We start from the raw sequence: 26,349 nt of genomic DNA, 5'->3' as shown, positions 1-26,349 counted from the left end.
ATATAAATGTTGTAGTTAGTACCTAGGTACCATTTGCTTCAAGTAAAAACTGATTCATACCACAAAATATGAAGATAAACTATTTAAAATGACCAAGAAGCTGGGAAACATCAGTTATAGCTGTGAAAACTAGAGCTCAATTGATTGAGTTAGTAGCATTTAACCTGTTTTTGAGAAAAGGAAATGATTTAGACATACAGAGTAAAAAAGGTGGAAAAGGCCTTTTTAGAATAGGAAACAAGATAATTAATGACACAGAAATGCACTCAATATAGATGTCAAGTGAAAAAGGAGCAGGGATAAGAGATGAATCTGATATGTCCTTCTGGGGTCGGGTCACAGAAGGCCATATAAATTGAAATTTATGCATCAAATAATTTTTAAAGCTATATTTTTTAATTATATGTATGTATCTGCATGGGTTTTGGGCACATGAGTGCAGTTCCATAGAAGCCAGAAGTGCAAATTGGATTCCTTGGAGTTGAAATTAGAGGTGGTTATGAGCTGGCTCACATGGATGCTGAGAACTGAACATGAGTGTTTTGAAAGAATAGTACACACTCTTAACTGCTGAGCCTTCTCACCAACTCCTTAGCAAGGTATCCTCAACAGCAGGAGTAAGATCAACACTGTATTGTAGCAATATCCAATGTGGGTATGTGTAACAGTGAGTGGTTAAATGCAGAGTGAAAATTAACAAGGGTCGAAATAAGTGTAACACAACAAGAATAAGAGAATAGTAAGAAAATGAAGAGTACTTTGAAGGATGAAGTGTTGTAATAGCCACATTTCTATGCATAATCTCTAGGAATTAATGCTTTGGATTAATGCAAACAAATGTAAGTGTAGTTTGTGTTCATAAACTGAATTTATAGAAGTGTGCTGCAGTCCCAGCCTCCTCCTCAGTTCTATACCCTCTCTGTGTGCTTTCTGTTCTTTTGTTGCAGGCTGCAGGGCCTGAATTGCTACACCCACTACACCCCATGGTATTTTAATCTCCCCCGACCTTGCTGTTGAATATCAAACAGCTCCTCTATACTCATGTTCTTTATGTGCTGCTTAATATAAATCCAAGGGCCCTTTACCATTAAAGAATTTTAAGAGCTGTTATTCTTTGTAGGGAGGGAGGCCTTTGGTTTACAAACACAATAGATGTGGGAAAGTCAAAAACTTATATGGTTGACAGTGTTTCACAAAGTTTGAATAAAATCATACTTGTAATTAATTTTTCTACTTGATTACTCTGACCCTCATATGCAGTAGCAGAAAGTGCAGTCCCTTCCTTTTAAGGTCACCCATTCTCCAACAGTTCAACAATTCTGGGGTCAGTCCTCCTATGACATTAAGTGTAAAGGGAATGACTCTTATCAGTTCATTGATTTTTTTTTTGCTAATATGTGGAATTACTGATTGCAGCTTGGTCCCTTAACAACTGGACACCTAGTGCATGCTCACTCTTTTATGGTATTTTACTAGTCTGGATCCCTACAGGTAGCAGTGATCTTTTTATTTTGATGGAGGATGAATTTAAACCCTTAATGCCAAGTTCTTGCAAGGATGCTCTAAACCGGGCTTTCTAAGTTACAGATCTTAACAATTAGCTTCTCAGTTAACACAGCAGTACTGCCATATCCTCTGTGTTCTTGCCAGGGTCAAAAACATTTTTTAGAATCTTTGCTAACAAACTTAAATCCTCCTCCTTCCCTAAGGGTGAGGAACATTTCATAGACATTTGAAATGCAAAGGGTTTTGTTAAATCCTTCTCTCCAGATAATGGGACTTCACATAAATGAGGGAAACTTAAGTTAAATGATTCAGTTTAGGAGGACCAGCCTCAGTGTTATTTTCTACCTCTGTCCAAATGACAAACCATGAATTTCTCTTGCTTACAAAGAAAGAAACCACAAAAATAATCTCTAGGTAAATATCTTCCTCATAAAAGTGTACACTTCCCCTCCCCCCATCCAACCTGCCCAACCCAATCCCTCATGGTCCCATCCACTGTACTCACCCCCCCCCACCTCAGTTTACCTAGGAGATCTCTTCTATTTCCCTTTCCCAGGGAAATCTATGTATCCCTCTTTGGGCCCTCCTTGTTACCTAGCCTCACTGGAGATATGGATTATAGCCTGGTTATCCTTTACTTTACAGCTAATACCCACTTATGAGTGAGTACATATCATGTTTGTCTTTCTGGGTCTGGGTTACCTCACTCAGAATGATTTTTTTTTCTAGTTCCATCTAGTTGCACATAAATTTGATGATGTTATTGTTTTTTATAGCTGTGTAATTCTCCATTATGTACATTTACTACATTTTCTCTGTCTGTTTTTTTGGTTGAGGGGCTTCTAGGTTGTTTCCAAGTTCTGGCTATTGTGAATAATGGGGGGGGGCATTTCAAAGTTAGAGAGAAACCTAGTGCCAGGGGAACTCCCAGGAATCTACAAGGATGACCCCAGCTAGGACTCCTAGCAATAGAGGAGAGGGTGCCTGAACTGGCCTTCTCCTGTAATCAGATTGGTAACTACCCTAATTATCATTATAGAACCTTCATCCAGTAACAGATGGAAGCAGATGCAGAGATCCACAGCCAAGCAATGGGCCAAGCTCTTGGAATCCTGTTGAGGAGGAGGAGGGATTGTATGAGCCAGGGGGGTCAAGATCATCTCAAGGGAACATACAGAAACAACTAAACCTGGGCTCATAAGAGCTCACAGACTCTGGACCAACAGCTAGGGGGCCTGCATGGGAACAACCTAGGCCTTCTACATATGTGTGACAGTTGTATAAAGTGGATCTATTTGTGGGGCTCCCAGCAGTTGGATCAGTACCTGTCCCTAATGCTTGAACTGGCTTTTGCGAACCTACTCCCCATATTGGGTTGCCTCACTCAGACTTAATACAAAGGAAGGAGCTTAGTCCTACTTCAACTTGATATACCATGCTTTGTTGACACCCATGGGAGGCCTGCCTCTTTCTGAATAGAAACAGTGGAGGAGTGGATAGGGAGGACACAGAGAAGGCAGTGGGAGAGAGGGAACAGGAAGAAAGGAGGGAGGGGAAACTGTGGTTAGGATGTAAAATAAATGAAAATTTTAGCTAATAAAAAAGAGAGTAAAAAAGAGAAATTTTAAAGCTTTATAAACATATAGTGAGTTTTTCTATAGCCTGACTTCCTTCCGAGATGAAAATACCACCTGACTTGGAAAGTGCTGCTGACATGTTACTACATGCTATATAACCCTTCTCTAAAATGCTTAAAACCAGAAGTGTCTTACATTTTAGACATTTGTATTAAATTTACCATTTGAGCAACCATATTCCAAAAATCAAAAATCTGGTGCAGAATTTCTAACCAAAATTATTCAAAAGCTTCAGGGTCATAACTGACAAGAAAGGACATTGAAGTTACAGATTTGGAGAGACTCCTTTGAGATGTGACTAGTAAATTCTAGATGATAGGCTGAGAACCTGCAGCAGAAAAGACATGATTGGAAAGTTTAGGAAAATCCAAGTAAAGTCTATAGTTATCAGCAGTTATATTAAGATTCTCTAGAGGAATAGAACTCATAAAATACATATTATACTATTAGATATTTATAGAGAGATATAATGTGAATATAATCTATAAGAAAGTATTGATATAATATGGATATACTATATCTATATCTCTATATATATTTATTTAAAGGGGATTTATTAGATGGCTTATATTCTGTGGTCTAGACAGTCCAACAATGGCTGTCTACTAATGGAAGGTGCAAGAATCCAGTATTTTTTCAGTCCATGAGGCTAAATGTCTTACCTGATCTTCATTATACACCAGAATCCCGGAGAAGTAATTTGCTGGCTAGTTTTATGCCAATTTGACACAAGCCAGAGTTACTGGAGAAGAGAGAACTTCAACTGAGAAAATACCTCCAAAATCTCAGGCTGTAGGTAAACCTGTAGGACATTTTCTTAACTAGTGATTGATGTAGGAGGACCCTTGTGAGTTGGGGCCACCCCTGGGCAGGTAGTCCTGGGTTCTATAAGAAAACAGCCTGAATGTAGATTTAACAGTCTTATTAAATAAGAAACACAGAGCCGGATGCAGAGTTAAAAGCCCAAGAGGTCAGAGCAGTAGCTAAGAGCTGAGACTAAAACCCTTTCTTATCCCTCATTGTCACTGCCGTCTTTCCCCTCCAAAAGAGACCTACTCCCTGTATATATGTCTTTTTCTTGACTTTCTGTTTTGTCTTCTCATTGGTTGTAAATGAACCACATGACCTCCTTGTCACTGCCTGTCATACAGATCTCTAGGTCTCTATGGTTGTTATTGAGATTAAAGGCATGTGTCCCCATGCTGGTGGTATCCTTGAACACACAGAGATCTGCCTGACATGTGATCGGGATTAAGGGCATGTGCTACCACTGCCAGACTTCTGCTATGGCTTGCTATTAGCTCTGTCCCCCAGGTAACTTTATTTATTAACATGCAAAAATCACATTTCAGCACAAATAAAATATCACCATACCTGAGCCCACCAGGTGGAGCAAGCCAATAAGCAGTACCCTCCATGGTCTCTGCATCAGCTCCTGCCTCCAGGCTTCTGCCCTATTTAGGTCCTTGTCCTGACTTTTTTCAATGATGAATAGTGATATGGAAGTATAAACCAAATAAGCTCTTTTCTCCCCAAGTTGTTTAGGTCATGGTGTTTTATCAAAGCAATAATAACCTTTACTAAGAGAAAAATAGTCTCCAATGTCTGTGAAGGAATAGACTTGCTAATGAGAGTGAGGGGGAGAAGGCAAAGAGAGTATTTCCTTCTTTTATGTCCTTTATATAGGCTGCCAACAGAAGGTGTGGCCTGGATTAAAGGTCCCACCTCAAAAGATCTAGATTAAAAATGGTTCTTCCTACTTCAAATGATGCAAATAAGAAAAAAACAAAAAAACAAAAACAAAAACAAAAAACCACCTCATAGGTATACCCAGCTGCTTGGGTTTTAGTTCATTCCAGATGTACTCAAGTTGATAACCATCACAGCAGTATGTGTTAACTTCTCAGTCTCTATCAATGTTCTGTGGTTATATGTAATATTTAACTAAACATCAGGGGAAGTTGGGTACCTTAGGGTTTCTATTGCTATGAAGAGATAACATGACCACAGCAACTCTTATTAAGGAAAACATTTAATGGGATGACTTACAGTTTCAGAGGTTTAGTCTATTATCATCATGGTGAGACATGACAGTGTGCAAGCAAATATGGTACTAGAGAAGGAACTGAGAATTCTACATGATCTGTAGGTAACAGGAATTGACCTGAGACACTGGGCATAGCCTGACTATAGGAGACCTCAAAGCCCCCCTCCACAGTGATACGATTCTCAAAAAGGCCATACCCACTCCAACAAAGCTACACTTTCTAATAGTGCTACTCCTATGAGTTTATGGGAACCAATTACTTTCACACTACCACATTGGGGAAAAGCCATGTGAGAACTCTATACTTTAAAGACTCCTTATTAAACCTCATATTTTATGAATAAAAGTCAGTGGAATCATTATTGGGGTTGGTCAAGAAAGGTAACATTGATAGCATTGTTGTCTTGCCATGAGAGCAAAGTTGGTCCAAGTGATACTTTTTCATGGGCTTAAAGAATTCATTTTGTTACATGAGCATGTGCACATTTAGATATATGATGTTATGGTAAGAATATACAATTAAACTCACAGCCCAATTTAATGTCCTTTCTTAAGATTTTAAAAGAAGACTTTCTAGAACTAGAATTTTAGTTTGAAATAAAAGGACTTTTGTTCCTACAGAGAAAGCTTTGTCTTCCCCTGTGTCTTAAATCAACATGTAGAGTCGGTTCAAAAATTATGTTACTCATTAGTCCTCTAACATGATACAATGCACTTTGACAATTATTTACTTAATTACATTTTTACTCATATATAACCCAAAAGTTATAAAGTACATATATATTTTACTATTTATATTTGACATACATGTATTTCTTCAAACATTTATCATCTCTTTATGCCAAAAAAATTATTTGCTCAAATCATTCCATCCATTTGTGACAGTGAAAAAAACAATCTTTCTTATGTCCTTTTGAAATGCACAGCGCATACTTGACATTTGTAGTCACCTTAGAGTGCAGTGACACACCAGAACTCCTTACTCTTAGTCTCCCCTCACCCACCTATACATGTTTTTTTCTCATCTCCTAGTCCTTCTAACTCTTCCAGGACTCTGTTAACTACCACTCTATCCTCAACTTCAGTGAGATCAGCTTTCTAGTCTACATATGAATGAGGTCATGTAGTATTATCTTTCTGTGTTTGGCTTATTTCATTTAACATAATGATCTCCTATATTGCCACAAATGACAGAGTTTCATTATTTTCTATATCTGAATAGGGTTCTGTTGTGCATACTTCTTTATACATTGTTTAGCTGCTGGACAGTAGAGTTGTTTGCATTTCTAGATTCTTGTGAACAGTGTTCCAGTAAAAATGAGATTCCTCTTCAACATATTGATTAAATTTCCTTTGGTTATATACCCAGCAGTGGGATTGCTGAATCATATAGTTGCCCTTTTTATATTGTTTTAAGGAACTTCTGTACTCTTTTTCCATAACAGCTGTACTAGAATACAGTGCCACCAATGATGTGATGTTTCCCTTCTTTCTGAGTTTTTCAAGCTTCTAAATGTATTAGTAAATTCATTATGTTTTATGAGAATGTTTATTTTATAATATCTGTAAAGCAATTTACAGTTCATAGTAATCTTATAATTTGATTCAGTAGCAACTCTAAGAAATAGATAAGTGTGATTATCCAGCAAATTATAGATAAGAAATAATCAAAAGGTTATATAAGCCCAAGTTTGAGTGTCTATTAACTACCAGTATGAGAAGAGTCAATTTGATGGCTTCTAACATTGCATGTTCTTTCACTACTTTAAATTCCCATGAACAGCTAGCTGTGGTAGCACACAGGAGGTGATGCAGAAAGAGATCATAAGTTCTAGGGTAGCCTGGACTAAATAGCAAGCCCTAGTCTCGAAGAACAACAACAAACAAATGATGAGAACAAAACCCTAAAGACTTCCATGGCATTCAGTTCTGGAGTCACATGTGTCTCTGTGCTCTAGATCAAGAGTTCTTGACTAAGAGAGAGACACACAAAAATATATTAACGAATAAATACATTTTTCAGTAGATAAGTTCCTTAATACTGGATAGGTTTTCAAAGATATGCCAAGGGTTAATTTTATTATAATTACTATGCTGAAGGGGAAGAAACATAGTTTCCATGTTGTTAAAAGATTATAATGAAAAGACAGTTTCTGGTGTCAATGACAAACTTCTTTCTCGTCTGTGTCTAATTTTCAACACGTACCATGACCATTTTTAAGTTTTACTTTTTAATCTTGAAATAATCTTTTAAAGAGTTCAGAAAATGAATAGGATGTACAACACAACAGATGCAATAGCTATTTGAGGGAAAAATTACAGAGAAATATATCACTTTTCTTGACTGACCTATTTGTTCAAAGAAGCAGCATAATCCAGAAAAGGTATCAGGAGGAATAAGGAGATTAATGTTAATGAATGTGGTTAAACCTTTGTGTTTGATGCTTTATATGTACATACTCTCCAACTTTTAACAACTCAATCATCATTCTCTCAGAAACTAAATTACTTAGCAACATGTAATAACTAATAATTAGCATATTTCTATTTGAGATGAGGGAAAAATAAACCCAAGGACTTATACATGTTAAACAACTGCTTTTGAACTTTGTAAATGGAATCTGAGAGTTAAAAAAAAATAGTGAATTCAGACCTGTTTGGCTCAAAGGCTCTTTCCATTGTGCATTGAAATAGAACATGGCAAGATTATATGTGGCAGTGTGGGTATCTCATGTAAGTGCTAGGTTGGGTGTCTGTATGATTCATTGGTGTAGGGGTTGGTCATTGAAGAGATAAATTTAGAAATCACTTTGGACCACAGTAACAATAAGTATTTTATAGAAGGATACATGAAGTAGTAAGAGTGTATATTGAGAATCATTTGAAAGAAAAAGACAAGAAGTAGGACATATCAAACTGATTTGAAGAGTCAGAACATGTCTTGGGGTTTTAATGATAGGTATTTTACTTTTGGATATCTGAACACAAGTGTCATTTATTTATTCATTGAAGTGGGAAGAAGGCAGGCAGAGCAACTAGGTCTAATAACCAAACACTGAGCCGCTAGGGACAGTAATTGTAATTCATTTAATGAGAAGGCCAGAGAGTAAGGTAAAAGGGACCAGGGCTTAATGACATACCCCTGGAGTCATTTGCCTGAAGTATCTTCCTCTTAGGTTGGGATTCCTATCAAGTTAATAGTATAATGCTAAGGCTAGAGATGAAAAATTTACCAGGAAGGGCTAGGACTATAAACCTTGTAAAATATCTAGTGATGTTTTTCAAGTTAATTCCATACAATGGTTTTCTAGTTATGGTCCCTGATCAACAGTATGAGCATAATCTGGGTATTAGTTAAAAATATAAATCCCAGGCTCAAGCCAGACATATTGAACCAAAATTTCTGAGATAGGGCTCAACAATGAAGGTTACAGTAAACCCTCTGATGATTTTGATGCATATTACAATTTCAGAGCCATTGATAATAATGGACAGTAAGCAAAAAAATTGTTGCCCCAAATCCACTCAATATATATGCATGGGCACGAAGTACAAGTGATAGAAGATGCTTGATAGGAATCCTCTAGTCTTTGCTTATATAAGCTAATGAAAACTGGCAGAGTCTTAATTGATTAAGCAAATTTATTAGGAAAGGTTAAGTGGAAGTGTGGGGAGCTGTTATTTGGTAAAGTGCTTGCCACATGAGGACCTGACTTTAGATTTGCAGTATCCATTTAAAATGCTGGGCATGGTGGCACACACTTGTAATTCAAGGGCTGGGAGGGCAGATACAGGAGGATCACTGGAGCTTCCTGACGAGCTAGTTTTGTTGAATAAGTGAGCTTCAGATTCAGTAAGAAACCCTTTCTTAAAAAGACACAATGGAAAGAATAGAGGAAGACACCAATCATTTCTTTTGGCCTGCACCTGTACAGACACACACATACACACAAATATGTATGTGTATATATAACACATATGGGGAAATTTGAGCAAAATAGATTTTTCTTTGATGTACTTTTTTTTTCCTGTAAGCTTTTCTTAGTCTTATTTTAAAGAACAAATCTAAGCTCATGTCATTAAAAGTTTTGTTCTACAGAGAGGGAGAACAAGGAAAGAGAGACCATGATAAATGAAGACCCCATGGGAATAGGAAGAAGCAAAGTACTAGAGAGGTCCCCAGAAATCCACAAAGATACCTCCACAATAGACTATTGGCAGTGGTTGAGCAAAAGCCCGAACTGACCTACTCTGGTGACCAGACAGCCAAACACCCTAACTGTCGTGGTAGAACTCTCATCCAATGACTGATGGAAGCGGATGCAGAGATCCATGGCCAGGCCCCAGGTGGAGCTCCGGGAGTCCAAAAGGCGAGAAAGAGGAGGGATTGTGTGAGCGAGAGATGTTGAGATCATAATTGGAAAAAGCACCAGGACAAATAGCCAAACTAGTGGAAACACATGAACTATGACCAATAGCTGAGGAGCCCCCAACTGGATCAGTGAGACAATTGATTAGCTTGAACTGTTTGGGAGGCCTCCAGGCAGTGGGACTGGGACCTGTACTTAGTGTATGAGCTGGCTTTTTGGAGCCTGGGGCCTATGCTGGGACACTTTGCTCTGCCTGGGTGAAGGGAGGAGAGGTACCTGCCTTGACTGAATCTACCAGGCTGAGCTGAATCCCCAGGGGAGTTCTTGCCCTAGAGGAGATGAGAGTGGAGGGTGAATTGGGGGAGGGCAGGAGGAGGGAGGACAGGGGAATCAGTGGTTGATATGTAAAATTAAATCAAATTATTTATAAAAAATTTTTAAAGTAAAAAATAAACAAACAAAACAAATAAATAAATAAATGTTTAAAAAAAAGGGTTTTGTTTTAATCACCTAGAATGACGATTTTCCCAGCATTTGAAGGGATGTGGAAAATGTGACGTAAAGTACCAGGACTAAGTGTGTGGGAGATACTAAATGGACTAAGGTGCAAACAGATGTAATACATTTAGAGATTGTCATGACTTAATGAAGAAATTGCATGAATTTTGGAGCCAAATGTAGCAGTCTGCTGCTACATAACAAGCTATGCACTGGAAATACAACAATGGACAAGGCACATAGCATTCCTTGACCTCATAGAACTGTCTTCCTAGAGGAAGAGAATGAACAAGGTAACAAGGAAGAAAATAAAATACGTGCTTGTATTAAATAGTAAGAAAACTTAGAATTTTTAGTGTGGTTAGGTAAGTCCTTATGAAAAATATAGCATTTGAATAAGGGACACAATAAATTAGGGGCATGTCATAGAGACCCCTGGTGGAAGAGTATTGCCTGTGTCTCTGATAAAGGAGTGTGCTTAGGTATTGAGCTCAGGGACAGGCACACAGATTAAACAATGTGAACCCTAAGACTGCTTATATGCACAAAGACATGAGCATGTGGCAGAAGTACTCAGGAGTAGAGGTTAACTGATACTATGATAAAGAGAGTGTGGTTGGACCCCTAATTTATAACATACACAAAGGAAAGTTTCAGGTGGACTAAAGACTTAAATGTGAAAGCAAACATAAAGCTCTAGGGGAGCATTGTAATGAATGACCTTTAGGTATAGTGAGATGCTTCAACAGTAGTATAAAACTAGTGACTGCACATACAGTTTTTAATGTGTCAGGCATGTTCTACATACATGCCTAACATGTTTACTAAATTAAGCTTTATGATAATTGTCTGAGACACTTTCTCCATCTTACAGGTAGGAAAAGGGGTTAAGTAATTTACACAGAGATAAGAAAAGGGATTAAATTATTTACACAGGGCTAGAGAGATGGGTCAGCAGTTAAGAGAACTTGGTGTTTGTCTTAGTCATTGTTCTATTGCTGGGAGTAGAATTACAATTGTGAGCCACCATGTGGGAGCTGGGAATAGAATTTGGGTCCCCTAGAAGATCAGCCAGTACTTGTAACTGCTGATCCTCTCACCAGCCCCTTTAGTTATTTTTAAAATGCATGAAACATAATTATCTTAGTATGTATGCTCTTAATTTTACTAAACTAACCTTCAAAATATAAAAAGGAAAATCCTGATCAATTTAACTATATTAAAAGTGGAGACTTCTGTTTATGAAAAGATCTTATAAAGAAGGTAAAAAGACAAACCATGTATTGAGAAAGGACAATTACAACATTTGAAAGTGGCAGGACTGCTTTCCCAGAAACATTTCTAGAATTTCTAGAAATAAATGTGGAAGGTACTTGAGAGAGCCTTTACTGAAGAGCAAACTCACATGACCTGCAATTATGAAGATACCTCATTGCTTTAGTAATCACAAGAATGCCAAGTGTTGCTGAAGCACAGAGCACTTTTCCTTCATTGCAAAACATGCACTGCCTAGTGAAATCAGTTGCCTAGTAATTCACTCCTTGGTACATTCCTTAGGGAAAATTGTACTCAGGAGCATAAGGAATATAGATGAGGTTCACAGAGTGTGGTTCACAACAGTTAAAAATTGAAAACAAACCAGGCATGGTGGCACACACCTTTGATTCTGTCACTTGGCAGGCAGAGGCAGGGGAATCTCTGTGAATTCAGGGCCAGCCTGGTTTGCATAGCAAGTTCAAGGTCATCCAGGGCTACAAAATAGACCCTGGAGAGAGGAGAGAGAGAGAGAGAGAGAGAGAGAGAGAGAGAGAGAGAGAGAGAGAGAGAGAGAGAGAGAGAGAATATGAATAAGAATGAGAATGAATCACTGTCCAAGTAATGGAATAATTGAGTGGGCCAAGAATTCTAGAGCTCTGTTTCTTCTGTTTAAAAAAAAAAAAAAGTGAAGGGAATGAGAAATAACCTTCCTATCTAATTAAGCCAAGTTTCTGAGTTATAGCTCTGGGAATATGATTATTTTTGATGTTTTTGCCTCTCTTTTGCTACTGATTTTTCAAAGAAGCTTTTAAATTTTGTGATGGTAAATTTTCAGAAAATATTTTTGTACTTAGGTAATACACTTTAATTATTGGGAATTTCTGTCTGAAATTTGACTTTGCTCTAAAATTGTGTACTATTTGTCCTCAAAAAATACAAGGAATGTTTGGCATAATAGCCCAGTGTTTTCAACAATAAAGCTATCTTTTTTTTCCTCAAGAAAAGGAGCTTTGCTCATTGTATAATGATTTTTTCCATGACCAGAAAGATAGGGACAGACAGTCTCCAGCCAAATGTCCAACTGTTGAGTATTTTTGCTAATAAGACAGGAAACTATTTTTTCATTTCCCTTACAAAACTCTAGCTCAAAATGAAATGAAGTATTGTCAGTAACTTTTCATTTTATTTTCCTATATAAAAACTTTTCTAGTGGCTAAATTTTCTTACTACCTCTTAAACCTTATTTTAACAGTTTGAAAGAAGTTATAATCAACAGATTTTTTTTTTCAAACTCTATTTTAATTACTGGTCTCAGTCTCTTGCCAAACTAAATTGTTCTTCCTTCTTAAAACAAAACGAAAATCGATAGACTTAGTTAATATAATTTTTCTGTTTCTTTTTCTCCCTGTCAGAGTAACATGTAAACTATCTGAGGAAGAGAAAAGAGTAAGGCTCTTTAGTGACCAAAAGTATGTGTATGTGTGTTTGAGGACAGATGTGTGCATAAGGGTGCCCATGAAGTCCAGAAGAGTGCATTGAATCCCCTTCAAACTGGAGTTATAGGCAGTTGTAATCTTCATGATATAGGTACTGGGAACCAAGAGCATCACTGAACCATCCCTCCAGATCCTAGTGACCATAAATACATCAATTAATATATTTTAGTTAAAGTTAATGATATTGCATCTAAATATATACATAAACATGTAGTTTATATCCTGAAAATCTTAAGAATCACTAGATGTTTTAATGACAAAAATGTGCCATGATATTTGATATTTAAAAACAAATAAATGAAATCATTAGTTCATTGATACAACTGGCTTTGATTCTACATGATGTAGGACTTTCCAGAGTTTTCCCTTCAGAATTGTAAGATTTTCTCTCTGGAAACTGTAACATGTATCATAATATATCCTTTCCCTAGCTACCTGTTGCTCCAAACTAGTGAAGAAATTAAGTGCTTACATGAAGAGATACCATGATAGAGGGAGACATCATGGAGATAGGGAGAAACCTGGTGCTAGAAGTTCCCAGGAATCCACAAGGATGACCCCAGCTTAGACTACTAGGAATAGTGGAGAGGTTGCCTGAACTGGCTTACCCCAGTAATCAGATCAGTGAATATCCTAACTGTCATCACAGAGCCTTCATCCAGTAACTGATGGAAGCAGATGCAGAGATCCACAGCCAAACACTATGCTGAACTCCAGAAGAGGGATTCTATGAGCAGGGGCATCAAGATCATGATGGGGAAACCTACAGAGACAACCAAACCAAGCCAAACTAGTGGGAACTCATGAAATTTAGATAAACAGCTGTGAAGCCTGCATGGGACTGGACTAGGCCCTCTGCATATAGTGAGACAATTGTGTAGCATGATCTGCTTAAGGGCCCTCCTGGCATTAGGGTCAGAATCCATCCCTGGTGCCATGAGCGGGCCTTTTGGAGCCCACTTCTGTGATGGGACACCTTGCATAGCCTTGAGGCAGGGGGAGAGTCTTGGACTTGCCTGTACTGAATGTACCAAGCTCTGCTGACTCCCCATGGGAGGCTTTACCTTGTAGAAGGGAATGGGGGTTGTATTGGGAGGGGGAGGCTGGAGGAGCAAGAGGAGGGAAGAAGGGGATCTTTGGAATGTAAAATACATTTAAAATTTTTCTTCATTAAAAATTGTAAGTACTTACCTTTAATTTCTTGCCACTTTCTAAAAAGGGATTTTAAAAATAGAATCTAAAAAGCAAATAACTTGAAGTCTTTCCTGTATTTAGATACTATGAATTCCAACCTATTCTAATATGTGTTGGTGGGGGAAACATAATCTAAGAATATTGTCACCATCTTCATGGTTGCTTTCATGTTTGAGTTGAAGTTTGTATGGACACTGTGTATATGGTTTTCAGTTCTCACAGTAGTCTGCTTCATAAAGGTTGTTGTGGTCATCTTCACTTCGCAAAGGAAAATATCTAGGCTAAGGGAGAGTATGTGCTTTGTGCCAGCTACTCACCAGGAAAGATGGATGAGAACCAAGCTCTATCTCCTCAAACTGTTTTTCCATAAACTCTGATACCTTCTTTCCTGTCTTCTACCCCTCCCACTTAATCACTATAATTATAAAATAATGGAAATTCTGAATATTCTCTATCCATACATCTTAAGCAAAACAGAATCTTTAAAAATCTAAACACACACACACACACACACACACACACACACACACACACACCACATTTAGGGGGTAAAGATTAAACCCAGGACCTTATACATGTTTTTGTGCTCTGCAAATTGAGCTATGCCACTAACCCTAAGAAACAACATTTAAAAATTTTAATGAACTTTTTGACAATTTTCTTCATGTATAATGTTCTTTATTATTATTAGGCCTCCTTGAACAAATGACTTTTTAAGAATTAAAGCTTTACAATATTTATTGATATCAATGATTGTGCAAATTCTGTAACTAAGCCTTGGCAACACAAGAAGAATTTAAAACCCTATTTGGATAGTTTAAGATATGTGGGGTATAAGCATAGTTTTCCTAACTAGAATAAGCTTATTCTCTGTACAGTGTTCACAATTTGCTAGATATTAAAGTCCATAGGAAATGACACCAGAGAAACAAATTCTAACTTAAATGTCTTGCTAGCGTATCTTACAGATTTCTGATTTCTATTCAAAATGGAGTGCTATGCCCTTCCTCTAGAGTGATGAAGCTGTAAATCTTCAATTCTTTCATTTCTGATCTATGGATAAGCACAAACCATGTTTTTACATCCCCTTCCTCGTGATTATATCATTGACCTTTGCTTCCGAAAGCATTCAGCAGTCTGTAACAGGGAGCCGATGAAAGGGAGTGTTGTATGGCTTTACTCTGTAAAAGAAGTCACACAGGCAAAGCTTTATGTTTGCTGAGTGATTGAATTCTTATACATGCCAAAATTGGCTGTGGGCCATGAGTAACATGATGGAAAGGCACTTTGCGTACAGCTCTCACAAGCAAACTTCCCACTCTACTCCCTCAATTTTCTTAAGTGAAAAGAAAGCACCTCTTTTCCTGTTATTTAAAAAAAAAAATCTACCCAGGAAAAGTGAGGCATGATACCTAGATTCAATCATTTGCTTCATCAAGATTCCTGAAGTTAACTCCGGTTGGTTTTAAAATAAGTAACTAAGGGATAGATTCTCCAGGGAGAAAGATTCCAGCTGACATCAGTGTTTTGAGTGCCCAGAACAGAATTCTAAAGAGAAAACACCTTAGAGACCATTGGTTCTCAACCTTTCTAATGCTGCAACTTTTTAATACAATTTCTCATGTTGTGGTGATCCCTAAATATAAAATTATTTCATTGCTATTTCTTTTTTCTTTCTTTCTTCCTTTCTTTTTCTTTTCCTTTTCCTTTTTCTTTTTCTTTTTCTTTCTTTCTTTCATTCTTTTTTTTTTTTTTTTAAATTTTCGAGACAGGGTTTCTCTGTATAGCTTTAGTGCCTGTCTTGGATCTTGCTCTACAGAGACCAGGCTGGCCTTGAACTCACAGAAATCCACCTGCCTCTGCCTCCCAAGTGTTGGGATTAAAGCCGTGAGCCACCACCGCTAGGCTCATTGCTATTTTGTAACTGTAATTTTACTACTCTTATGAATCATAATGTAAATGTCTGATATACAGGATATGTGATATGCGACCTCCAAGGGGGTCATGACCAACAGGTTGAGAACTGCTGCTATAGAGGCAATAACAACTCAAGAAACATGGCTGTATCATAGCTATGGGATGTTTGTAGTTCATTGTCTCATGGTAGATCCTCAGAAATAACTCATCCATTTGTATACTAAGTGATGTCTTAGACAAATGAAGAACAAGCTTGTTTTCATAGATGCTTCAGAATGCTTGAATGGCATCTTCAGAATGCCATCTTCGGTAGGAGTAATAGTTCTTTGTAGTTTTCTCACATGTAGAAGGACTTGAGTGATTCCCTTCTTACTGAATCATAAGATCTTCCTGTGTTTCAGACATGATGAATGCACATTCTCTTTGCAAAATCATTTAGTAGCTTTGGGGTATATTTGGGTAAGACTAGATATGTATTAGGGGCATCTTCTCTGTTTTGGTTTTTTTTTTTCCTCTGCATGTGAAAATGAGTAAAATGAATTCAGAAATGAATAGGGCTTTTTATGGTCTGCATGATTGAAATGATATATCCATATGATGAACTTTCATATTTTAAATGTTTTCTGTTTAATGGAGAGAGAAAGGAAGGCATGGGAAGAGAGAGGGGTGGAGGAGGGAAAGAAAGAGAGAGGTGAATAAGAAATCTGCTTTGCTGTTTCATGATCTTTGCTTTCCCAGCTCCTCCTTATTATATATTTATTTTTCTCGTTTCTTTATTTTTTTAACTGACACCCCAGACTGTCCATATCCATATTTCTAGGACAGCATTTAATGTTCTGGAACAAGAAAACAAGAGTTCATGGGACCTTAAATAGCATCAATGCATGTTTTCTCTATACAGGAAGTTATTATAGGTAATATGATTTGATAATCAATTCAGACAAATGAAAATGTACTAATTAATCCTTGCAAAACAAATAATGCTTCAATTATTGTTTATCCTAAAATGTACTGTGTTACATATGTTATTGAATGAGCTGGGTCACTGGCTGCTGGTCTCCTGACCCACTTTGTTCTGCCTTAGAAAAATAGGCATTCCAAAGTTATTTAAGAGGCATGTTTAGTAAATGCCTATTGGATCTTTTAAAAGAGCAGTGCTTACCATCTGTATCAACAGTACAAAGTTTAAAACTGTCATCTAACTTGAGTATCTAAATACTTGCTATTGTAACTTCTGAGAACCTTGGGCTTTGTTACCCTTCCACAGCTTTTCAAATGTCAGGATGTTCATGTTCTTTTGGGGAACATTTGACTTTTACTGGAACTGAGAGACAATGTTTATTCTAGACCAGGTAGAGAGGAAGGTCAGAACTTTAGGGGCAGTGAGATATGATGTGTGGGGTACACAGAATGATAATGATGAATAAACCCCAACTCACTGACTATAAACAATAACTGACTTCTCAATAGCAAACTAAAGATTATGACTTCCACCTAGAAGAGTTACCTGGAGAACGAGGAGAATATTAACATAGGTCTTCAACACAGAGGCTCATTGTTTTTATATTGTTGTTGGTGTTATATTGGTCCTGCTTTTTTTTTTTTTTTTTCTGAGACAGGGTTTCTCTGTGTAGCTTTGCGCCTTTCCTGGAACTCACTCCTTTCCTGGAACTCACTTTGGAGACCAGGCTGACCTCGAACTCCCAAAGATCTCCCGAGGGCTGGGATTAAAGGCATGCACCACCACCACCCAGTTGTTCCTGCTTTTAGAACGCCTCTATTTTAAGTTTTTTTTCTGTAATTTTTTTATGCAAATTCACTTATTTGCCAGAAAATTGGATGGCTGAATAGACTAGGTAACTTTGAGTAGAAATATAGTTCAATACATGATTTTTTTAAGATACAATATTTGAGAGGTGGTAAGTATATAATATTATCACAAGACTGGTCTTCTTTCTTTTCTAGATTAGATTTATTTGACTAAAAGCATACTAACTTTCCATGTAAAAATGAGGGGTTTTTTTTCTACTTTTCTATTCCTTTTTGACAGTTCTTTAGATAACCATGACAAGCAGAAGAGGAAAGCTGTCTTAGTTGCTCTTCCTGTTGTTGTGTTAAAATACTGAGGCAAAAGCAACATCTGGCAGAAAGGACTTATTTTAGCCCTCAGCTCCAGGCTACAGTCATAATGGTGGAAAAGTTCTGATAACAGAATTTATGGCCACTGGTCATTACATCCCTAGTAAGGAAACAGAGGCTAATGAATGCTCATCCTTAGGAGCCTTTCTCCTTTTTCTGCATTCTGGGACCCAATCCACTTTTAGAATGAATCTTCCTACCTTAAAAAACCTAGTCAAGATAATCCCTCATAGACGTGCTTCAAATCTTGCCTCTTAGATGATTCCAGATCCTGTGAAGCTGGCAGTCAACACTAGCCATCACAGAAGCAAAGTTCAACTCTGTTTAAAATATTTTCTTAGGGGTAAAAGGTAAAACTTACTGGTTGGACTAGGAGCATAGTAAAATGAGAAAATCTTAATTAAATAAAACCCTTAGATTTGTAAACTACAGTAGAGTATCCATGGTTGAAAATTACATTGCTTCTATTCTGCAAAATTTAGTCCAGAGTCCCAATAATCTTCAAATTTAGAACTTCTATTTTTATTACAGTAATAGAAGTAGAGAGCTGGTAGGGAAGTGCATTAACTGACATGCATAAGAGCTGGGTAAGTATTAATAGTTTTAGCTTGGCCTGCTGAACCGAATCAACAACTCCTTAGGGAATCACTATTAGCAGCTAAATCTCTAAGAAAACTATTTTAAAATGTAGCTTTCCGTTAAATTGTCTCCTATCAAATGTGACTGCTGCCAAGATCTGCTCATACAGAGTCTAACTTTTGAGGTCTAGAATGAACATGTAAAGGAAGGCATTTCCCCCCAAGTGTAGTGGTGTACACCTATAGTCACAGCATTCAGAAGGCTGAAAGAGAGTTAGAGGCCAGCCTGGACTGGATGACCTACTGAATGCCTGTCTTCAAAAAAAAAAAAAAAAAATTTAAAAATCAAACAAAACAGTATCCCTATTGAAGAAAATAGGGGGCAAAGAGAAAATACTTTAGTTGTTTTTTTTTTTTTCCAATGAACCCTGGTAATTAGTGTTTTTAATCTTTCCTCCTCCCAATGCCTAATTCCAAATTTTAGTCTGTATATTTATTGAGCATTCATCAGGTATTTATTAAATATGTACAACAAACCAAGTATTTACTTGTTTTACATTTCTGAGGTTACCAAGTTGGTTACATACAATCCTTGAACTGAAATTCCCATTTAACAAGATGTCCAGCATTAAAACAGCCTGTTAAAGAGCATGGTCCCTGTACTTGTGGTAGGTCTTGAAAATAGGAAATTACATGATAAGCTTTTATTTCAGGAATTTTATAATCTAATGAGAAAAAAAGCTTAACACATTGAAATAATATAGAACAAATTACACTTGGGATTAAAATGTAAATATGGGGAACAACAAGATGTCTATGGACCAGCTAGGAAAAGTTTCATTGGAAAAAGAGCCTTGAAAGCAGGAGAAATTTTAGAGGTAAAAATGAACAAAGGAAAGTTTACAGAAGAAATACTGTGTCAAAAGTTACTTGAGGAAAATTTTACAGAAATTAGTGACAAGTCAGACATAAATTAATGATTGTAAGAACATGGAACAGAAAAATTAAATGCTGTCAAAGTTATACTTGATTCAGCTATTCTGAAATGCTGTTCTCTGTGCCATGTGTTGCAGTCACTTTGATTACTTCTGTGACAGTGGATATACCAGACAGTGATTTCCCCAAGCATTCCTGGAATAGGGCTTCAGATCCCCTGGGGCTAGAATTATGGATGGTTGTGAGCCACAGCATGGGTGTTGGGAATTGAACTTAGGTCCTCTGCAAGAGCAATAAGAGACCACTGAGCCAACTCTCCAGCACATTACTTTGTGTATTTCTGTCCCAACTAGCTGCAATTTTCCTAAATAACATGTCATGATTTCTCCAGGAGCCATGGAAGCCTTTGTTCAACCCCCCTTCCTGCTTCTTGCCACGGGCATACCCCCAGGCCCAACTTGGTTTCCCAATGCTTGTAATAGTTAGATATTAGAAGCAACCTAAATTCCATCAAGGGAATTAAATAAGAGGTGGTACATTTGAATAATGCCACAGTATGTTGCTGTGAAACAATTATTTGAGGGATGGAGATGTAGTTCAGTGGTCAAGTGTTTTGCCTGGCATATATCATGCCTTGGGTTTAAATCCTCAGAACTGAAAAACAAACTTGTATACTGATATGGACCTTCTCTAGGAGATATTTATGTAGATGACAACCACAAGTACATCTATCTTCCTTTTGTCCCTTCAGTTCACTGTTAGCCCTGCTCCTCCTGTGTGGTAGGAGGCTGTCTTATATGGACCACAGCAGTGACTGTCCTCCTGTGTGTGGTGGGAGGCTGTCTTATATGGATCACAGCAGTGACTGTCCTCCTGTGTGTGGTGGGAGGCTGTCTTATATGGATCACAGCAATGACTGTCCTCCTGTGTATGTTGAAAGGCTGTTTGCATGAGACACAGCAATGAATGTTCTTGCCCTTTGGTTTCTGTTTTGATTCATTCAACAGGTTTCCCTAATTAAAACAAAAATTAAGCTGGGCGTGGTAGCACATGCCTTTAATCCCAGCACTTAGAGGAGGTAGAGGTAGGAGGATCTCTGTATGTTTGAAGCCTACCTGGTCTACATAGTGAATTCCAGGACAGCCAGGACTACACAGAGAGACACTGTCTCAAAACAAAAACAAAAATTAAAAACTTTTTAAAAAAAATAGCCAAAAGTTTTATGTTTTAATGATTGGGGAGAATTGTTAATATTGTTATAATCTAAAAAAAGAAAATAAATAAAAATTGATGGGATACTAAGTAAAATTTAAGTCTTTTATTTTTACTTTGTGGGAGTGGTTGGATGTAGTATGAATCTGATGTAGCATGAATCTTAAAGGTACTTGTTAATAAAAACAAACCTGAGACCAGTTATTGGGGTGAACGCTGGAAGATCAGAGAAGCAGAACAAGCCACAGCTACCTCACCTTGCTAGTTCCTCAGGTGATCCTTTTTCCTCAGGCTGGAAGCTTCTGAGTCTTCCTCCACATGAATCTCAGCTGAACTGTGTTCCTCCAAAGCCTGAATGCTTAACCAACCAAAAGCTTAACTAACTACATGCTTAACTCACCCTAGTGCCTGGTTTTCATGCTTTATATATCTTTCCCTTTCTGCCTGTCACTCCCTGAGATTAAAGGCTGGGTTTCTGGGATTAAAGGCGTGGGTCACCAGGCTTAGCTTTTTCTAAAGTGGCCTTGAACACACAGAGATCCACCTGGCTCTGCCTCCCAAGTGCTGGGATTAAAGGCCTGTACCACCACCGCCCAACTTCTGCTATGGCTTACTCTCCCCATTTTCTAGCCACCATTTTTGGCTTTGTTCTAGTGGCTGTCTGTTCTCTGACCCCAGATATGTTTATTTCGGGGAACACACAATATTTCAGGGAACACAATACCCACCACAGTTGGATAGCAATCTAGGATTTTTATAGTATTTAATTGCGGGAGCTGGAGAGATGGCTCTGTGCTTACGAGTACTTGCTGCTCTTACAGAGGACTAAAGTTGCTAGTACCTATGTCTGGCAACTCAAAATTGTCTGTAACTTTAGCTCCAGAGCATCCAGTACCTTCTTCTAGCTTCTGTGGGTACCCACAAACATACATATACCCAGACACACAAACATAAATAAAAATAAAATCTTAGCAATTTAGTGTGAAATGCATCAGACATCCCCATTCTAGTCATAATTACTTAATTGTGAATTCTATCTTACTTATCAGAACTATGATTTAAATACATTGTAGGCTCAAAATAGAGAGTTATATCATTTCTAATCTAGAAATAAGTGTGAACTGATTCATTTATTAAAATGTTTGTTTGTTTGCTTGTTTGTTTGGGGGGGGGGTTATATTGGTTTTTGAGACAGGATTTCCCTGTGTAACAGCCCTGGCTGTCCTGGAACTAGCTTTATAGACCAGGCTGGTCACAGAGATCCACCTGCTTTTGCCTCACAAGTGCTGGGAATAAAGACATATGCCACTAGCCTGTCTCATTTATCAAGATCTTAATCTTCACATTTGTGGCCCAGAAGATAGGAAAGGCTGGCTTATTTTCTCCAGTTGGAACAGATGCCTGTAGAGCTTTGAGATAATCTTAAAATGAGGTACAGCAGTGGTATAAATTCTTAGCCCCAATGTTCACTAGAGAAAGGTTTTACACTGGGAACTTCTATTCTCCATTCTTTTTTTTTTTTTTTTGTCATGTACTTTAAAGCATAGAGAATGGAATTGTCATAAAGTATTGTTATTAATACTATTAGCTGGATTATATCCATTAAGTTACTAATTTTGGAAGCTGGGGTAAAAGGATTATAACTTGAGGCAAGCCTGAGCTACATAGTGAGGTACAGGCCAGACTGAGCTACAAAGTGAGACCAGGTTCCAGAAAACAACAAACAAAAACCCTGAAAAAAAAAAATCCCTTTTGTACCTCTGGGAAGTAGAATCTAGTAGAAACTCTTGGCTATGTCCAGATAATCTATGGAGCATTAGACAATAGAGTTTTCAAAATCACTGAACTTTTGTTCATTGTCTTTCATTTGCAGTTCTGGGAATTGCCAGTGCAGAGCAGGTGTCACTGGCTCCATGTGTGACCGATGCCAAGATGGACATTATGGATTTAATAAGACAGGCTGTTTGCCCTGCCAGTGCAACAACCGATCTGATAGTTGTGATGTTATCACAGGTATGTAGTTAACCTTAGCTGAATATGAAATTATTCTTTATTTGTTGGATCTTGAAGTCTTTATATATTGATTCTTTTCGAATGTTTTATAGGTCCCTCTTCTTTTAGATAGATATAATAAGGCATATGGCAAACCAAACTTTTATAGCAATTTAAAAATATTTCATGACTTTGAAAAATCATATTGATTGAAGAGCTGTAGAAGTATGGAGAACAACACAAAGTGAAGACTAGGAAAATTTGTTAAAATTCTTCCAGGCAAGCCATGATCTCTTGGGAAATCCTGTGTGAAAGAACTAATGCGCCATGAGACTTGAGGAAGTGTCAAGTAGATCCAGAACTTCAGAGTGCAATTGACTGGGGGCATACTTTCACAAGCATGGTCAAGGGTGGTAGCAAGATTGCCCAGTCCTCACAACTTGGATCAGCAAGTAGAGAATTATGTGGTGTTAAGGACAAAGGTGACTTTCATTAAACCTAGAATATAGTTAGTTTATCTCAGCCTGGTGATATTGAACAGGTTCTAGTAGTAAAGTTTATTTACCATACCACTCTTTTTTTTTTTTTTTAAATCTGTAGTGTGCAGGGAAATTATATAAGGAAAGGGCGTACGGTTACTTAGGCATAGTCATGAAAGTTATGGCTCATGATGTCTACAGTTAAGTCAAGCTGCAACTGTAGCCACATGCTATCTTTCCAGGGAAGATTTGCCTATTCTGAGCACAGGCTAAGAGTAAGGGTTGGCCCAAGGAAAGGATTTGTACTTGAGAAAGAGCTTTTTACAGCCATTTGGAGCCTGTAGCAGTTGGAAACTAGAAGAGCCCTAAATAGAAGACCAGTTTTCTCAAAGCTAACTATGAAGGAAATAGATGGCCAGGCCAGAAAATTTTTTATGTTGAGGAGACAAAGTCCTTTTAGAGAGAAGAGGGCTTGTTAAAACATACAGCCAGCTCTTTCTAAACCTGTTGCCAAATTCTAAAGATGCATGGAATGGGTCTGAATATTTGAACCCCCAATGGCCAGTGCTGACTATCTCAAAGGCTTTCAGAGCTGAGGATACAAAGGTCTCCCAGATTCTTAATCCAAAAGGTCATGCCAAGAAATAGTGAAGAACTAGAGTAGATATGAAAATTGCAATCCATGTGCAACCCACTTCAGTGCCTGATTGAATTGAGATCATCATTTTCTCATATTGCCCAATATAGGAAAAGAGGATACTCTGATTCTTTTATATATCAGGTGTAACATACACTAAATAATAGAGATTACAAAAATGGAGAAATGTGACCAGTAATAAAACTATAAGCAATAGAGTCAGCATTGCAAATAATACTGCTATTAGAGTTAACATTGAAACTTTAAAATAACTAAAATTAATGTATTATGGAATTAGAGGAAAAATCAGACAAAATTGATAAAAAGAGATAAAATTTTACTAGAGCATAGCACTGTACTGTGCTACAGACATGCACACACATGAGTGGGGTGGAGATCATGAGGACTAGGGAGACAGCTCAGTTAATAAAGTGCCTGCTGTGCAAGCATGAGGACCTGAGTTCTAACCCCAGAACCCATGTAAAAGTGCTGTGAATGGTTTTATAGGTATGGGTGCTTTGTCTGCATGTATGTCTGTGTACCACATGTGTGCAGTGTCTGTGGAGGTCAGAAGAGGGCATCTGATCCCCTATAACTGGAGTTACAAACAGTTGTGAGCTATTGCCATGTGGGTACTCAGACTTAAATGTGGGTCCTCTGGAAGAGCAGCCAGTTCTCTTAAACACTGAGCCATCCATGTCTCCAGTCCAGTGGCAGGCAGTTGTAATACTAATGCTGGGGAAACAGAGACAGGAGAATTCCTGGGAGTTGCTGGTCATCCTGTCTACCCTAATTAGAGAACTTCAGGTCACTGAGAGACTCTTGTGTCAAAGAAAGTGGACAGCATTTCTAAGGATGACACTTGATATTGTCCTCTGGCTTACACTTGTGCACACAAATATGTGTACTTTCATGCATATTGAGCCTGCTCACACATACATATTCATTAAAAAGAAGCAATCTAGAACTGAAAATTAATGATATTTTAAATTAATAACTTATGGCATAAGCTTAAGAGCAGGCTTGACCCAGTGAAGACAAAGTTAGAACTAAATAGAATCTAATAAAAACTATCTAAACATAAACATTTTGATAAAATGTAGTACAAGAAAAGGCAGGAGAGACAAGTAGGTCACAGCAGAGACAAGTAGGTCACAGCCAGAGTTTAATGTAAATGTAAGGGTGGCTCAGGGAGTTATGGCCAGGAATTTTCTAAATGATTAATAAAAAAATATAGTCAACTGACAGATCAGAAAGCTCAGCAAATGCCGCCCCCCCAACAGAGAAAACCACACCCAAGCAAACTCAGTCAAATTGTCACAAATTCCCTAAATGTAAGATTAGAGGAACTTCTTGGAAAAAAATTTTAACACCAACAGAAAAAAAAAAAAAATCAGGATATATGAGGTTGATAGGTCAAGAGTTTTTAATGAGAACAGAGTATCAGAATATTAGAAACTGAATGAATTCCCAGAAGAACCTGTGCTAGAAACTTATGCTTTATGCTCTGCTCTCCAGTGAAGTATTTGCAGAGAAATCTGTTTAGAAGACATTGTGTTATATTTTTCTATATTATCTGGCTGTACCTACTGTGTGCTATATTGCCTACTGTTCTTTTTCTTTATTGTTATATGTGTGATGCCAGCCTTTCTTCCCTGTCCCATTGTTATATGTGTGATGCCAGCCTTTCTTCCCTGTCCCATTCGTGATCTTTCTTCTGCCAAGAATGGCCTTTCTAACCCATCTCCATCCACATTGCAGACCCCTTTGTCTTATTAAATCATATTCTTCTTTAGGCCCTGACTTCATTAGCATTTTCTGATGTTCCTCACTAAATGCAAAGTCCTCTGCTATACACTAGCATGTGCACTTGCAATTTTTCAGAATACTTGTCACAATTGATGTTTACATGTTTACTTGTGACTATCACTCACATGGCCTTACTCACCACATAATAAGTTCTATCAAGGCAGGAACGAACAGCATCAGCTTCACCTCCATTGTTTATACAATCTCTAGCACAGATATTGGCACATACTGGCCACTCATTTAATCTTTATTGGATAAATACACAAACTAATGGAAAAACATGAAAAAGACCAGCGAGGTTCAACATTAGATAACAAAAAGAATGCTTCATAGTGCAGAATCATTAGTTGTTCTTTGGGTCTTTTACCAGAAAGCCATGCACATGATTCTTTTTCTTTCTAACAGTGAGGCAGCTCTCACATTGAACTGCACATGCTGTAGAGATAGAGTAAAATAAATCCTTTGAATAATTCTGGTTTCTGAAAGAAACAAATGATTTACCATATGAAAAATAAAGTAGAATCCAATATAAAGGAGTGAACCTGACTTACAGCAGCCAGTTAGTTTCTGTACAACTTTTGTCACAAATGAGTTTTCAGTGATGTGATATGGTTGCCCTCTGGTGGCCACTTTGTATGTTTGCAC

General features: G+C 37.6%; 1 protein-coding gene across 1 annotated transcript in view; it reads left to right on the top strand.

Moving 5' to 3' along the window:
• The window catches only part of Megf9 (multiple EGF like domains 9), a 97,550-nt gene that overhangs the window by 54,337 nt on the left and 16,864 nt on the right, over window positions 1–26,349 (top strand). The window contains exon 3 of the mRNA XM_036178482.1: window positions 22,661–22,800. Within this exon, the coding sequence (XP_036034375.1) occupies window positions 22,661–22,800 (140 nt within the window). The remainder of the gene's footprint in view (window positions 1–22,660; window positions 22,801–26,349) is intronic.

Source organism: Onychomys torridus, chromosome 2, assembly GCF_903995425.1.
Source record: "Onychomys torridus chromosome 2, mOncTor1.1, whole genome shotgun sequence".
Lineage (NCBI taxonomy): Eukaryota > Metazoa > Chordata > Mammalia > Rodentia > Cricetidae > Onychomys > Onychomys torridus.
This window is presented reverse-complemented; position numbering and strand designations above follow the sequence as displayed.